This window comes from Cariama cristata, unplaced genomic scaffold (assembly GCF_000690535.1).
Source record: "Cariama cristata isolate BGI_N322 unplaced genomic scaffold, ASM69053v1 scaffold10153, whole genome shotgun sequence".
In the NCBI taxonomy this organism is placed as follows: Eukaryota; Metazoa; Chordata; class Aves; order Cariamiformes; family Cariamidae; genus Cariama; species Cariama cristata.
In genome coordinates, this window is record NW_009608956.1 from 58,254 (window position 1) to 72,110 (window position 13,857).

General features: G+C 40.2%; 1 protein-coding gene across 1 annotated transcript in view; it reads right to left on the bottom strand.

Moving 5' to 3' along the window:
• Positions 1 to 13,857, bottom strand: part of MET (MET proto-oncogene, receptor tyrosine kinase) — a 71,105-nt gene that overhangs the window by 48,902 nt on the left and 8,346 nt on the right. The window contains exon 2 of the mRNA XM_009697352.1: positions 6,797 to 6,988. Coding sequence (XP_009695654.1) covers positions 6,797 to 6,988 — 192 coding nt within the window. The remainder of the gene's footprint in view (positions 1 to 6,796; positions 6,989 to 13,857) is intronic.

The window sequence follows — 13,857 nt, forward strand, 5'->3', positions numbered from 1 at the left end:
TCTTTCCTCCTTCTGGCTCTGTAGGGTTTAAGGTCCATGCTCATCTATTTCTTGACCTCCTCGCACTTGCTTCCAGTATCCTAGGGTATAAACTGGATTTGAATGACCATAGCTGAAAGATGCAAAGCTCTGTGCTTTGCTCTGTGTCAACTCCTTTTGCTGATAGGCACCATGGCTTTGAGCCTTGACTCCTGGAGCGGTGGGGCCTTGCCACTTTGCTGTTTGCAAGAGGAGAGCAATGCTGAAGGCTTGGCTCTCTTCTTGCTGAATTCTGGGACAAATTTTTCCAAGCTTGACTGCAGTTACAAATAAAAAGCAGATGTGATTATTTTTGTCTATACTAATTTCTGTAGTATGCGTTATGTTCCCTGGCATGTAATCTATGAAAGCAGCTCTGACACATGCTAATTTCTCTCTTTTCAGGGAAATGAAATGTGTGTTAAAGTTTGGTGCTGGTGCTGGTGTTTGTTTTTAATCATAACTATTCCTGGGAAATGAGCGTGACTATCAAGCGTTCTGTCTACTTGGATGTGAAAGCCAATAGGTTTGTGCTTCGCGTGTGAAAATTTCCCAAACCACTGATTTGTGAGAGCTCCATCCTTGTTCCTCATCAGACAGAATCAGGGGCACCAAACGAAATGATAAGCAGGTTAAGGAAACCCCAAAGGAAGCTCTTCATCATTCAAAGCAGAATGAAATTATGGAAGTCATTGTCACAGTTTAGTATGGAGGACAAACCAAAAAACAATTTCAAAAAACAATAAGCAAAATTGATGGAAAAGAAGTCCATACAGAACTACTAAATGCCAGATATGGGTGCAATTTCCAGCTCAGGGAATCTCTGGGCCATGGAAGCAGGAGGGTACTGGGAGAGGTATCACTGTGTGCTTTTCCTTGCCTCATACCTCTCCCTTACCCATCTTAGCCCCTGCCAGAGACAGGAAACTCTGCTTCTTGAACCTTTATTCTAACCTCACACATCCTTTCTTAGCTAAAAATCTGGTTAAAAATACTGGGATATAATGGGTAATGGGTCCCTAGGATAAGGCTTATTATTATTCTGCATTGTTTCGTGTCTAACAAGTACAGAGAGGCCCTGTGAGGAGGGTGAGCGGTCCGCTGTGTGACGCTCTGTACTCCAACGAGGCCTATCTGTGCCATCACGCTTAGGTTCTCATGTCCTAAGCCATTTTCAGCCCAGAATCTGTTCAGACACGACAGTGCATGACCATGTTTTGCTAACGTTTGGCTTCTCAGCTAGAGCTGGCTCGGGTCCAGCTAGATTGGACAGGGCTGCAGGCAGCATGTGGTTGACTGCATCTCAGGGTGTATGTATACCCATGGGAAGACCCTTTCCTTACCTCCAGAAGCAACAGGATGGATGTCCTACTGCTCCATGAAGATGAGAGGGCTCCTCACTCCACACGCAGCCCTGTGCTGCCCCACCGTGCATTGAGCTTCACCAGTATAGTCAGAAGGATGAGATGGCCCTGCTGCCAAAATGGTATCTAAAGAGAGTGGTTGCCCACAGTAGTTGTAAAACGTACAGTGAGAACTTCTCTGTCCCTCTCTTTCTCAACAAGGTCACCAGCAAGCAGTGCATTTGCTTGGGCTTTACCTCGGTGAGGCCAGCTTCAAGCGTAGGGAGCACATGCAGTATTCTGCTTCCAAACACAGCGTTATGCCGAAAACCAGCCTCTGCATACGTCAGTGGCATCAGTCTCTTGTTCATTGTTAAGGCCAGACCAAATGTAAGCTCTTCAGAATAAATCTTGTAAAACTTTCCCATAGCCCACTCTCCCCAGAGCTATCAGAAAGATTTCCCCTTCCTGAAGAACTCTGCTCCTTCTTCATCACTCAAAAGTCACTCTGAAATAAAACCATGCTCCAGGCAGCAAAAAAAGAAAATTCACCTTGGAACTGAGCAAAAATACAATATATTTTATCTTAATACATCATGGTTTGGGTTTTTTTTTGGCAAACTATAATTTCCCAAAATACTGGCTGGTCATGAAAGTGTCTTTTCCAGTTGTGAGTCGTATTCTCAGTATAGCTTCTTTGGCTTGAGCAGAGCAAGGCTGCTTTACACCAGCTGAAAATCTGATTCCTCAACTACAGCAGTGTGACTGGGTGCTGTTTTCTAATCAAATAACCACTGTGAAATACCTGATTCACTTTGCACCCAACAGCTGTACTTTCAGTCTGTGTTCCCAGTCACACTGAAAACAAGCACAATAAGAAAGGCTGAAACAGCTGCAACTTCTCAACAGAAAAAAAAAGAGAAGGGGAAAAAAACCCTTGTTGTCAGGCTCCAGCTTAGGAAGGAAGTAAAACCATTTTTCTTTTCCGTCTCATGCATGTCAGCTGTCTCAGAAAAATTATGACTGCTCTGTTTTGTAACAGAAACTTCACAATATTTGGTAAACTACAAACTCCAATCTATTCATGGCCAAATACAGATTTAACATTTCTGATGCAGCCAAAACATGCTCAGTATGTCAATGGGCTGCAATTACTCTCCAGGAGAGCTTTGGAATTCACCTTCTGGCCCCAATTATCCTCCTTAAAAGAACTCATGAATCTTCTGTATTTGGACCATCCAGATCGATTTTATTTTAGTTTTAGATTTTGGCTGAAAAAAAATAAACATTTAGCGAAGGAGGCTGTGTTTCCTTTCCAGTATTAGTGCTCTCCAGAGCTGTTTAAGTGAATACTACTATTTAATCAAACTAAAAGCACAAGCAGAAAACAACAGGTGACTATTCCTTGGTTGGATAAAACATACCTGCTTTTGCATTCTGAATATTACTGGCTCCTCGGATGACTTTTTTTAAGTAAGCAAAATACAAACTATATTCTGAGTTGGGTCATTAGCGCAGTTTTGATGGGTAATGCCATAAGCTTCAGATAGGAAGTATGCATTGTGATATGTCTTTAAATACATCAAAACCCCAGAACCAGGTAGTTATCATCTACAGAAGGAAAAACTTTGTTCTCATGTTAAACCTTCTGTTGATTTTTGCAGCAATGTCGTGCTATAGTTGTGTGGTAAAGAGAGGAAAATGGATGGAGATGGGAATAGAGTCGGAGATGAGGGGCAGGTAGGAAGGCAGAAAGTGGTGAGCAGAAGAAATGCGAAAGGAGATGGAAAGATGGCAAGAAAAAGGAAAGAAAGAAAAGAAGGAGAATCAAGTGGTTGGCTGCTGATCCCGTGTAAACAAGTATAATGGGAGAGTATGAGAAGCATTTTCAAATAAATTTCTCTCAGGTTGAGTATAAGTAGGTTCCTGCTGCACCTCCTGGCTTCCACAGCCCAGGCTGGGAGCCTCAATTCAATTTAGGTGACTTGATCACTATGTCTTAAACATCTTTTCTTCTTCCCACAAAGTGTTCCTTAACAATTAAAGGAAACCCTAAATTAATACAGCAAAAGTGTGAATTAAATGTTCATTTCTTTCACCAAACTGTTTCATATTTGGGCACTTCAGGGTGCGGTTGTCAGAGACAGAGGTACTGTACTACTCTTTCTTTTACCCTCGTGGATGAGCGCTAGTGCTGAAATTTATGTCACAAACTGAATTGTCTAAATATGGTAAGGTTTGGTATTTCAAAGAGGATACAAGATGAACTGGATTCACTGGAAGGGCTGAGCTGATTTTCTAATTTTAGAAACCTATATATGAATATTTTTGCCTTTTGCTTTTAAATAGTTGGCATGAAAATACGTTCGTAAGATACTAATACAATATAACTGGTTTTAAAACAGGTTCCCTGATAGATAGCATTTTGCAACTAATTTTCTCTGAAAGCATACCTATCTCTGAAGCGATATAGTCAGTTCTGAATAGCTACAAGTTACAAGGAGATTGTACAGGAAAATTCAGTATTTGCACGTACAAAGAGCTAAAAATATGACTGCAAATGACCGTTCAAAAGGGAGGTGCATAATAAGTGAAAAACTGAGGTTTCTTTGCAATATGTTCCGGTAGATTTGTGAATGAAACAGAAAAGAATGTCATTACATTTCTTTGCTAAAAAGCACGGGGAAGTGTTGGGGATATATGTTTTTGATAAATTAAGTCATTGTTGGATTACCCTGTTTTTCTTCTAACCCATTTTACTTCAGTAATGGTCATTTAATAGCTCAATTTTTAATGATCTCCATCTCATGGCAGTTAATAGCTATATTTCCATAGAAACACTGCAAATCTGGTTTAGTTGGGCATTTGCTAATGAACATATTTGAAAGCACTTCCTAGATAACTACTAGTGAAAAAAAAAAGATAAAAAAAAGATTTAATGTAAGTGAACATTAAATTCTGCAAAAAGCTGTGTCTGCTGTGTCCTACAGATCTAGCATCATTTCCAAGATGACTTAAAGGCAAAACAAATACTAACCTTTTTATTTGGGGGTAGCGTCATTAAAGGTAGTCAGTATGCTTATTCTCTTGCTGGTTGCACCAAACCCTCAAAGGAAGAGCTCCTATTTATTACAATATAAGCCCAATGCTGACTTCCCCCTGTAGCTCAAGCTGATCTAATTCAATGATGAGAATATTTCTGGTAATGGCAATGTGCAGTTTACACAATAGCCTTTCTTTTGATCTGTAATTGAACCTGGAATGGGAAATGTATTCTGGAAATATTTTAATTGTTCCTTGAGTTGGACAAACGTCTGAATGAAGTGTGCGGTGCAGGACTTGAATGAATAATTTAAGGAACGTCACAAATAAAAATAATGCTCCCTTGTGCTTTCCACCAAACCTCCCTAAAAGCTTTGTGACAGCCCAGAAGAAATGTTGTGAGCGAGACAGCAGTTGTTATTAACCGTATTTTGTAGATAAGGAAATGGCTTCAGAAAGGTTAAACGAATTGCTCATGTTCGCTGTGTGAACCAGGAGCTACATTTAAAAACAGAGCGTAGGCTGGTCCTGTGCTCAGTGCGTAGCTCTTGGCATTTGCCTTTCCTGCGCCGAAGAAAAACTGCAGCTTGAAGTTAAACAAGGTCATCATGGGAAGTTCAGGTGAAACTGGCAGGGTTGTCATGGAACATTTTGTTAAATTCCTATCTTTTAGGGGGAAAGAGAAAGATGATTTTCTCCAGTTTTTCATCTCTCCTTTGGGGTAATTCACTTTGCCCTCCTTCCCTGTAGGAGCATTACGGATTTTGCATTACGGAGCAAGTTCTGTGTCCAGTCTGTACAGAAGACACAAGTCGAGGTATAGGATTCCCTTCGTCTGGAAAGGGTGCATATACTGGAGCCAAAATGTAACCCAACTTACTGCATGTGGGAAGGACAGAAAACGAAGGCAAGGGAGAGAAGAAAGTGTAGCCTTGTTTTTATGAAAATTCACATGTGCCCAAGTATTTTCTAACGGAAAGTTATGGGAACTGGGAAAACTGGAAAGGCACAGCGACTGATGGCCTCTCATAAGGTTTCAGTTAATGATGGTTGGGGGACAACACTACTAACTTTGATGACTCTCTGCGGCCTACCGAGCAAGAAGGGCCAAAGATTGCCAGTATTTCAGGAAGCCTACTAGAAGACAAATAATATCAGCAGAGTAAAAGGTCACAGGTCCCTGGGTGAAAGAGGAATCCAGGCTGAGATGCACATCCAGGCTGGCCTCTGTGGCAGCTAGAGAAGCCAAGCTCTCCAAGGTGGACATTGCAGGATGACAGTGCTTGAAATGGGTGAATACAGGGAGCCCTTGGTGCTTTCAAAGTATTTTGTCTTCCGATGTTCGATTTTGACTGCCAAGTTTTTAAAACACTGTTGGCTCTATGGGTTACATTTATTTCGTTAGTCACCTACAAAGAAATCATGTAGTATAATCTACCTGTCTAGATTAGCTATGTACTCAGTGGAGGGAGACAGACTTCTCAGGAGGGTGATTTACCACTTATGATGGAAAACCTGTTTTAGGACAAGAAGAATTGCTGTCCAAAAGAACAGAGTGAGACGGGAATGATGAGCAAAAGTCCAAAAATCTAAGATGCACTCAGAGAAACTTGAAAGTAGGTGGAGGAGGAGCTAATCTCAATTCTACAGCTGTGAGTCATTGGCTGAGGGTCCTGCTTCTACATTATAAGCTGTCTTGGCATTTTACATTGAACTAGGTTGAATCTGATCCTCTAGACCAAATGACCCTATGAATTGAATATCTGAAGCTGTTTGAAGAATCAGTCACTGTTTTGGATTTTTCTGCTCCAGCTGAGGTTGGAGCATATTTGATGTCTATCTATGACAGAGCTTTCAGTTTAGTTTCCTTTGAAAGAAATCTAGTTTGTATGGACCAAAACTTTTCTGTGAACTGAGCCAGCTGGTTCAGGTTAGACATTAGGAGGCATTTCTTCACAGAAAGGGTCATTAGGCGTTGAACAGGCTGCCCAGGGAGGTGGTAGGGTCACCCTCCCTGGAGGTGTTTAAGAAAAGACTGGAGGTGGCACTTAGTGCCATGGTCTAGTCGACATGGTGGTGTTAGGACAAAGGTTGGACTCGATGATCCCAGAGGTCTCTTCCAACCTCACTGATTCTGTGATTCTGTGACTACGTGAAGATCATGATAGAATTTGCTCCAAAATCATGGCTCCAAACCAGAAAGCCCATGTAAACGCTTAAAATGCTGAATGCTCTAGTAGGCACTTTGTTTATATTCCAGAAGCTCTGTTTTACTCAGCAATTGCAATTTTCAATGCCCTCTTAAACTGAGGTAATACTGCTCCTCACTTTTCACCATCCTGCTAAACTCCAGTACGTTTTTTTAATTGTGAAGATGTCGTAGTCATATTTACCTGCATGAAGCGGCCCTCCGAAGTTCCCAGATTAGCAACGGTAAGGTTCCCTTTGGTGAAGACAGATATCGAAGTTAACAGGACGCTGTTGAACTGGCCCATGAACAAGTCAACCCTCTGCAAAGGAGTCGTAACTTCCAAGCGATATTCATCATCCTGTGCTCTGCAGTACGAAGCGTTTCTTGAAAAAGCCTGTTTGAAAATGAAGTACAGATGAGTACCGTCTTTACGAGCAGGAACAGATCTTTGTCAGAGTGAAATCATTTAGCACAAATGCATTTGACCAAAAGTATTTTAAAATGTTTCAAACTTAATTGGTTCATCAGTTATGATGTTCCATGAGGAAGGCACGACTTCTTAATATTATGGGAATGTTTCTTTTAACTTTTTTTATCCTGTCTGTTGGGAATAAGACATAGGGTCTTTATTTAACCAGATGGTATGTGTATAAGCACTTATATCAAGGTATCCTTTCTCTTAGTGACTTTTGTAATGCTGCTTCTCCAAGAGTCTCAGAATTCTTTGCCTGCAGAGCCTGCCCAGTGACACACCTGCTTCTAAAACAGCGATTCCTAGAAAATGACTGTCTAAAAACGCTGCAATTTTTTAACCTTTTTTTCCATTAAAAAAACAATTTCCAGTATTCTTCTCCTTCTATTCTCTCTTCAACACCTTTTTCAGTGATAAGACAGAATAGGGGAGAAAAAAATGGAGAAAGAGAAAATGGAGATAAGCCAGGAAAAATTTGTTTCTGATAGTACATTTAAATGAAACTGTGGGGAAGCCAGCTTTTTATAATTACTTAGGCTATTGTATTGATCATCTATGGCCCATGCACTATTTTGTCCAATCTCTGTATGTCTTGAATGTACTATAATAGTTGTTGCATTTGCAGGATTTTCTTTTTCAGTTCAGGAATAGAGATTACATGGTTTTAATTTTCATTGGAAAAATTCTTGAACAATATACTTTAAGTTATCTCTCGAGAAGAACATAACCTGCTGTCCTGACAATTCAATAGTAATCTATTAACTGATAATTCCATTACTATTGATACTACATCATCTGTTTTGGTGAAATCGTACAGATAATAACCAGGAACCCCCTAAAGGATCCCTAACCAGTTTAAATTTGGAAGTCATCTAGCATGTTCCCACTGTGACATACTTTATGAATAAACATGTAGGGAGATTATAAAGGATCTTATGGTGGCTCCCGCTGTTAAAATGAATAGAGAGCTTCGTTTTTCCTAATTTTTTATTGATTTGCTGTTGTTACAAGCATGTTTTAAAAAATCTTTCAAAAATCTTGAATTAAAACATTTAAAGACAGCCAGAGCCTTTCCACTAAATTCAATAGATCTGGATCACACCCTTAAAGGACATGCAGGAGTAAAATTTTATTTTCTTGTTTTCTAGATTCAGATGTTTTTCCCTCAAAGTACTACGAGAAAGCAAGCAATGAACCAAGAATTTCTTGCTGGCTTAACTCTGGTGAATTCTGGAAAGAAACCAAGGCATTGAAAATGCTATTAACAAAACATTCAACCTAATAGCTCAGGCCATTGCTGTTGAATTGTAACATTTCTGAACTGAGCGCAGCAACAGCACTGCCAGGTGAAGTTTTCCGTGATCCCTAGGAGCTGCAGACAGCACTGGTGCCAGCTTTTCTCCAGGTGCCCTGTCAATTTACTGTATCATTTAGGTAAAAACCTGCATAAGACCAAACAAGAGCAATTGAAATCTCTGTGCAGTGCCTTCATGATACAGAAAGAGAACTTCCAGATTAGATCTGATACAGCAGTGACTTAACAGTTCGGTTACCCATGTGCTAAAGGGTTTGCTGTATCAGTTTTGGTATTAACTCTTAATGTATGGAGAAAAAAAGAATTAATACCTTGCACTAGCAATGTCGAATACTCTTCAAAAAATATTTTTTAACCCAGTATTTGACTGCGTTAAATCATCAATGGACAAATTTAGCTTTTCTTTGTTTTGGCCACCAAACAAGCTAAAAGCTTTATTCCTTTGCACTCATATCCTACCCAGTCTAAAAGTATTTCTGAAACATCTGTGCAAAGATTACTCATACAATGAGTATGAATAGTTCAAGTGCAGTAAGACGTACAGTTTTCATGCTTTTTGAAATAAAGCAGATTTCTGAATTTACCTTTCCCCAACTTGGGATCTCTGATCTTTGCTGTAACTCTTTTTTTTCCATAAGCAAATGACTTTGGGAAGAGATGTTTCTGTGCCAATCTTAAAAAAAACGTACTTCCTCCTATGTAGTCATCTCAACACAATTTGAACATCCTGACATGCCTCATGAAACCCTGTTCAAGCTCTTTTTAACAAGTGGCTAAATTCTCCTGCTTGCCCCGACACCTTTTCTAGCTTCCCCGAAGTCAGTTCAGCCACAAAGTCAGCTCAGCCTTCCTCAGAGATGTCGTAATTTTGGGTATCTGCCCAAGAACCTGCAGATTGCTCCACATATGGCTCTCTCACAAAACCTGGCGCTTCATGGATTAACCATAATGTAAGGTTAGCTGTTTAAGAAATAGGAAGGCTTTGATCTTTGAGTACAAATGCAGAGATTAAAAGGCTACTTAGAAAACTAAAGGAAGATTGATAACATGGAAAACTTCGGCAAAGAAGCTGCTTTAAATTAACTCTTTGAAGACTGAATCTCCCCCTCCCTCCCTCCCTCTCAATATACACATAAGTACCCATTTGGCTGTCAATGTGGAAAATTAACTGATGTCAGATGATGCACTCTGGATATTATGCCAAGTTCCAGTGACAAATCACACAACTATTGAAACGGACGATTAGAGCGCGGGCTAAGTGCTTGGGTTGGGCTATATTGCTTCTCTTGTAGGAGGAGAGGTGCCAACTGCGCCTGTGATTCATAGCGAGGGCTTTGTGAAGCTGGTGTAGGTGTGCCACTGGAATGCAATGAAGTGTGGGCAAGCCCTACCTTTCAGCCCTGTCCAGAAGGGTAGGAGATAACCAATACTATCTTATTTGTTCATAGGAGAAGTTGTGGTGTTTCAGAATTCACCCTGGATTCGGTCCACAGAAGATGAACGTGCCAAAAAAGCCTCTAGACGTCGCTGAGCTGGGCTATCAGGAGCTGTCGCTGTATGGCAGTTAACTGATGATTTATATGTCATATTCAGTATAAAAATAATATTTCAGACAGAGTTGCACATTTGAAGCTAAAAGTGGAAAGCAGGGAGGAAATCTTAAACCCACTAATGAAAATCTCAAAAAAATACCCAGTTAGGTCAGTGTCAGAACCAATTATAGAGTCTAGTCTCTAGTCTGAATACTAGACTCAGGGAAAAAAAAAAAATTAAAATTTTAACCAAAGACTTTTTGTGAGCTTTTCTGTTATTTGCAGCAACTGCAGTTTGGAGAAACACTCCTCCAGGTTCATCCTTCTAGAGGTGGCCAAAACCTGTTCTTCTTAGTTAAGCACAGTGCTCAATCAGAAAGTGATACTACGTGTAATGTCTTGGTGTTATGTTTAATGTCTTGCATAAACTAGAAATTAATGACTTAATCACTGCAGAACATCTCATATTGTCTTGTGAGCGATTTGGAGGACATCATTAAAATTAAAATTTAATTTGATAAATTGGAGAAATGGTCTGACAGTAATTAGGTAAAATTTCCTAGTGTCAATTGCAAAATACCACAGTTATGAAGAACTCAAGTGAAAGTAGGAATAAGCAGAGGTTTTATTTCCTGCTGGTTTATTTATATGACTTTTAACTTGTCAACTCTTTGGAATCAAATTCCTATGTATCGACTTTTGTTTTCCGCTATGGATCCTGGGAACCTCCCTCAAAAGAAGTGGGCACCCACAAGTGCAGACAACGTTCTTCCTTTGAGCATTTCTATGGCATAACATGGAGCAGAAGGAAATGAGCTCCTGCTAAATGAGCTGGATCATGATATCTGCAAATGGCAAAAATCCTTCTTCAAAGAAACTGCTGTAGAGTGAGTAGATGACTCTACATAACAAATTGATTCCCAAGATGATTAAAACCAGACAGGGTGTATGAGTTGCTTATCTCTTCTATTGTGGAAGTCAGTGAATTAAGATGAATAATAAAACTACAGTTTTCAGGAGTGTGTCCTACTGGAATCAAGAACATAATGGTGAAGAAAATACATGTACAGCAGACTCTGAACAGGAAAAGTAAGTGTGAGGAACACAGAAGAACCTTATCAGACTTGCCTCTCTAAATATTCTTGTGTATTTTTAGCCAACACAGTTTTGCTGTTCTATAATACATTTGAATTTTCTGGGTACTATGCAGTATTTCTTTTCAGGTGAGAAGTGTATTTGAGTGCTGCTTCTCTCCATGTGAAATACAAGAAGTGAAATTCTGGCCCCAATAACTCAGCGAAGCCTGGGTGTTGCCTGAAGAGGATGAGTGACTTGATCATCATCACGTTGGAGGTCTGTTAGAGGCTGGACTTAGAACCCGTATTGTTTTTTACCCAATCCCATGTAAATAAAAGTGAGGGGCATTACAAATTTGGCCTGCCTATCCTTGTTATCACTGAAGGGAATTAATCCTTGAACTTCATAAACCTCATAAATTTGCCCAGCTGTCACATACTGGTCTTTTTAATTCTGGACTCAGTTAGAGGTGACTACCAAGATCCTTGTACTTATAGCTCTTTGACAAAACAGGGAGAGGAGAAAAATAACCAGGACAAACTTTCCGGCTTCTGGCACATTTACAGACTCTGTTCACTCCATGCCTTCTTCCGTCAGTCCCCTTGGCAAAAGGATTATCTCCCTCCTCCTTTCCTACGTGGTTTCATGCCATAGTTGGTCAGAGTGAATAAAGCGTAATGGAGAAGAGGAGAAATATATAAATAGCTTTCTACTATGCTATCACAAAGGAATACTTTTTCCTCTGCAATTTGCAGAAGTTTGTGAAATGGACAAAATTTTACTACTAGCAATTCTAAAAAGTCATAGTCGCATTATTTTTCTCACTATACACAACTGTCACAGGGTGTCTGGATTCTTTACGGTTATAAGCACGTTCAATGATGATATATAGAAAAAATATGGACATGTTTATTTTTTGGAAGTAATTGACCAGAAAAGAATCTCTTATGAACAAACTCCAGTGCTGTACAACAGGCAGAAGAGAAGCCAGCCAGAACTGAGGAACATGAGAAACACAAATTCTTTGGATGTAGCATGTTGGCTTTTGCCAACATGATCAACTTCAAGTCCACAGCGAGACTCCTAACCCGCCAGGTCAGTGTAAGTGCAGTGTCAGTTCCCAAAACTTGCTGCTGCATTTCCAAGACAAGCAACTGTGAGTAACTCAATAGGGTTGGCCATACATCAGTACCAGTCATACGTACGGTTAAATAGCAGGCCAAATGCAGGCAAACAGTGTCCCTTATTGGCACTGAGATTACATTACATTCATAGTCTCCCATTTCACTTCCTTTATCGAGTACTATCAATTAAGAGATCGGGTCTTTCGTATCGAACTATTCGCATTGATAGGGTCAGTAAGTACTCGGAAAGAGGTATCCCAACTGGACGAGTCAGCTTTTATTTGCAGTAGGGACTGCACAGGAGCCAGACTAGAGCAGTCTGCTGGGGATACGCAGTGTGTACCCCATCTGCTGCTCTCACAGCACAGGAGGACAGCTAATTTCATAGAATCATAGAATCGTTATGGCTGGAAGAGACCTCAAAGATCATCGTCCAACCTTCTACCCAACGCCGCCATGTCCACCAAACCCGCTAAACCGTGTCTTGAAGCGCCACATCTAAACACTTTTTGAACACCTCCAGGGATGGTGAGTCCACCACTCCTCTGGGGAGCCTGTTCCAATGCTTAACGACTCTTACAGTGAAGAAATTCTTCCTAATATCCAACCTGAACCTCCCCTGGTGCAACTTGAGACTGTTTCCTCTTGTCCTAACACTAGTTACCAGGGAGAAGAGACCGACCCCCACCTGGCTACAACCTCCTTTCAGGTAGTTGTAGAGGGCAAACATTAACATTCCATGTTAATATGGCAGTGATAGGTACTAGGTGTGTTGAATTTCTCTTTCTTCTTCAAGCTCTATTTTGTCAAACTACTAACTTGTTCTTACCAAGAACTCCCATGTTCTTAGGAGGTGGAATAAAAATCACTCAGAAGTCACATCACAAGAGAAAAGTATTTGAAAACACCGTCCTCAAAATGCTATGTGCTTTGTAAAACAGTAGTACTAGACATCATTACCAAGCACTTCTTGTAATCCTAAGGAACGGAAAAACTAATAAAAAAATGAAGAGCTCAATTTTGCCAGTGGACACAAATTTATGTGCTAAACAGCTCCCACAGAAGCAGATCCACCATGTGTCTGGTTTCTTCTTGATGAATGAAAAGCACCTCGTGGGTGTAGGTGCCGTGAACTCCATCCAGCGTTCACTGAGAACTGAACATGCCTGGGGCAGGGGACTGGGTCCTCCTGTTTCTAAGAACTTCTGCTGAGGCACTGAAGCTTTACTGTAAAAGGTGAAAGAGTTTTTTCCTCTTTTTGTTTTAAACAACGAATTGTTTCCCTCTTCTTCCTTCTTCCTCTTCCCAATATTCCTCATGTATTTGAAAGCAATTCAAAGATTTTTTTTATAAAATACAGAAGTATGTTCTCTTTCTGAGAATAAACTTTTCAAATCTCAACTGCGAAGTAGGAGACTTGAAGAAAAACCAAGCAACTGGAAACAGTCCTTTAAGATGGAAACAATTAAGCAGTCCTAATTACGCAGTGGCCACTACTATGTGTTGCTGCTGCCTGGAGATGGTCCGAGTTACACAGGAAACCGACCCTTCAAAATCCTACTTGTTGCAAAATAAGGAACAATTTAGAGCAAATTACTGAAGGATTAATTACCTTTAAGCTACACTTGCAACTTCAAGGACTTGATCTAGAACTCACTGAAGCCAATGGGAAGATTACACAAATTTTTATGACCTCCAGAGAAAGAGAATTTTTTTAAGGAACTCCATAGATGTAAAACTTTG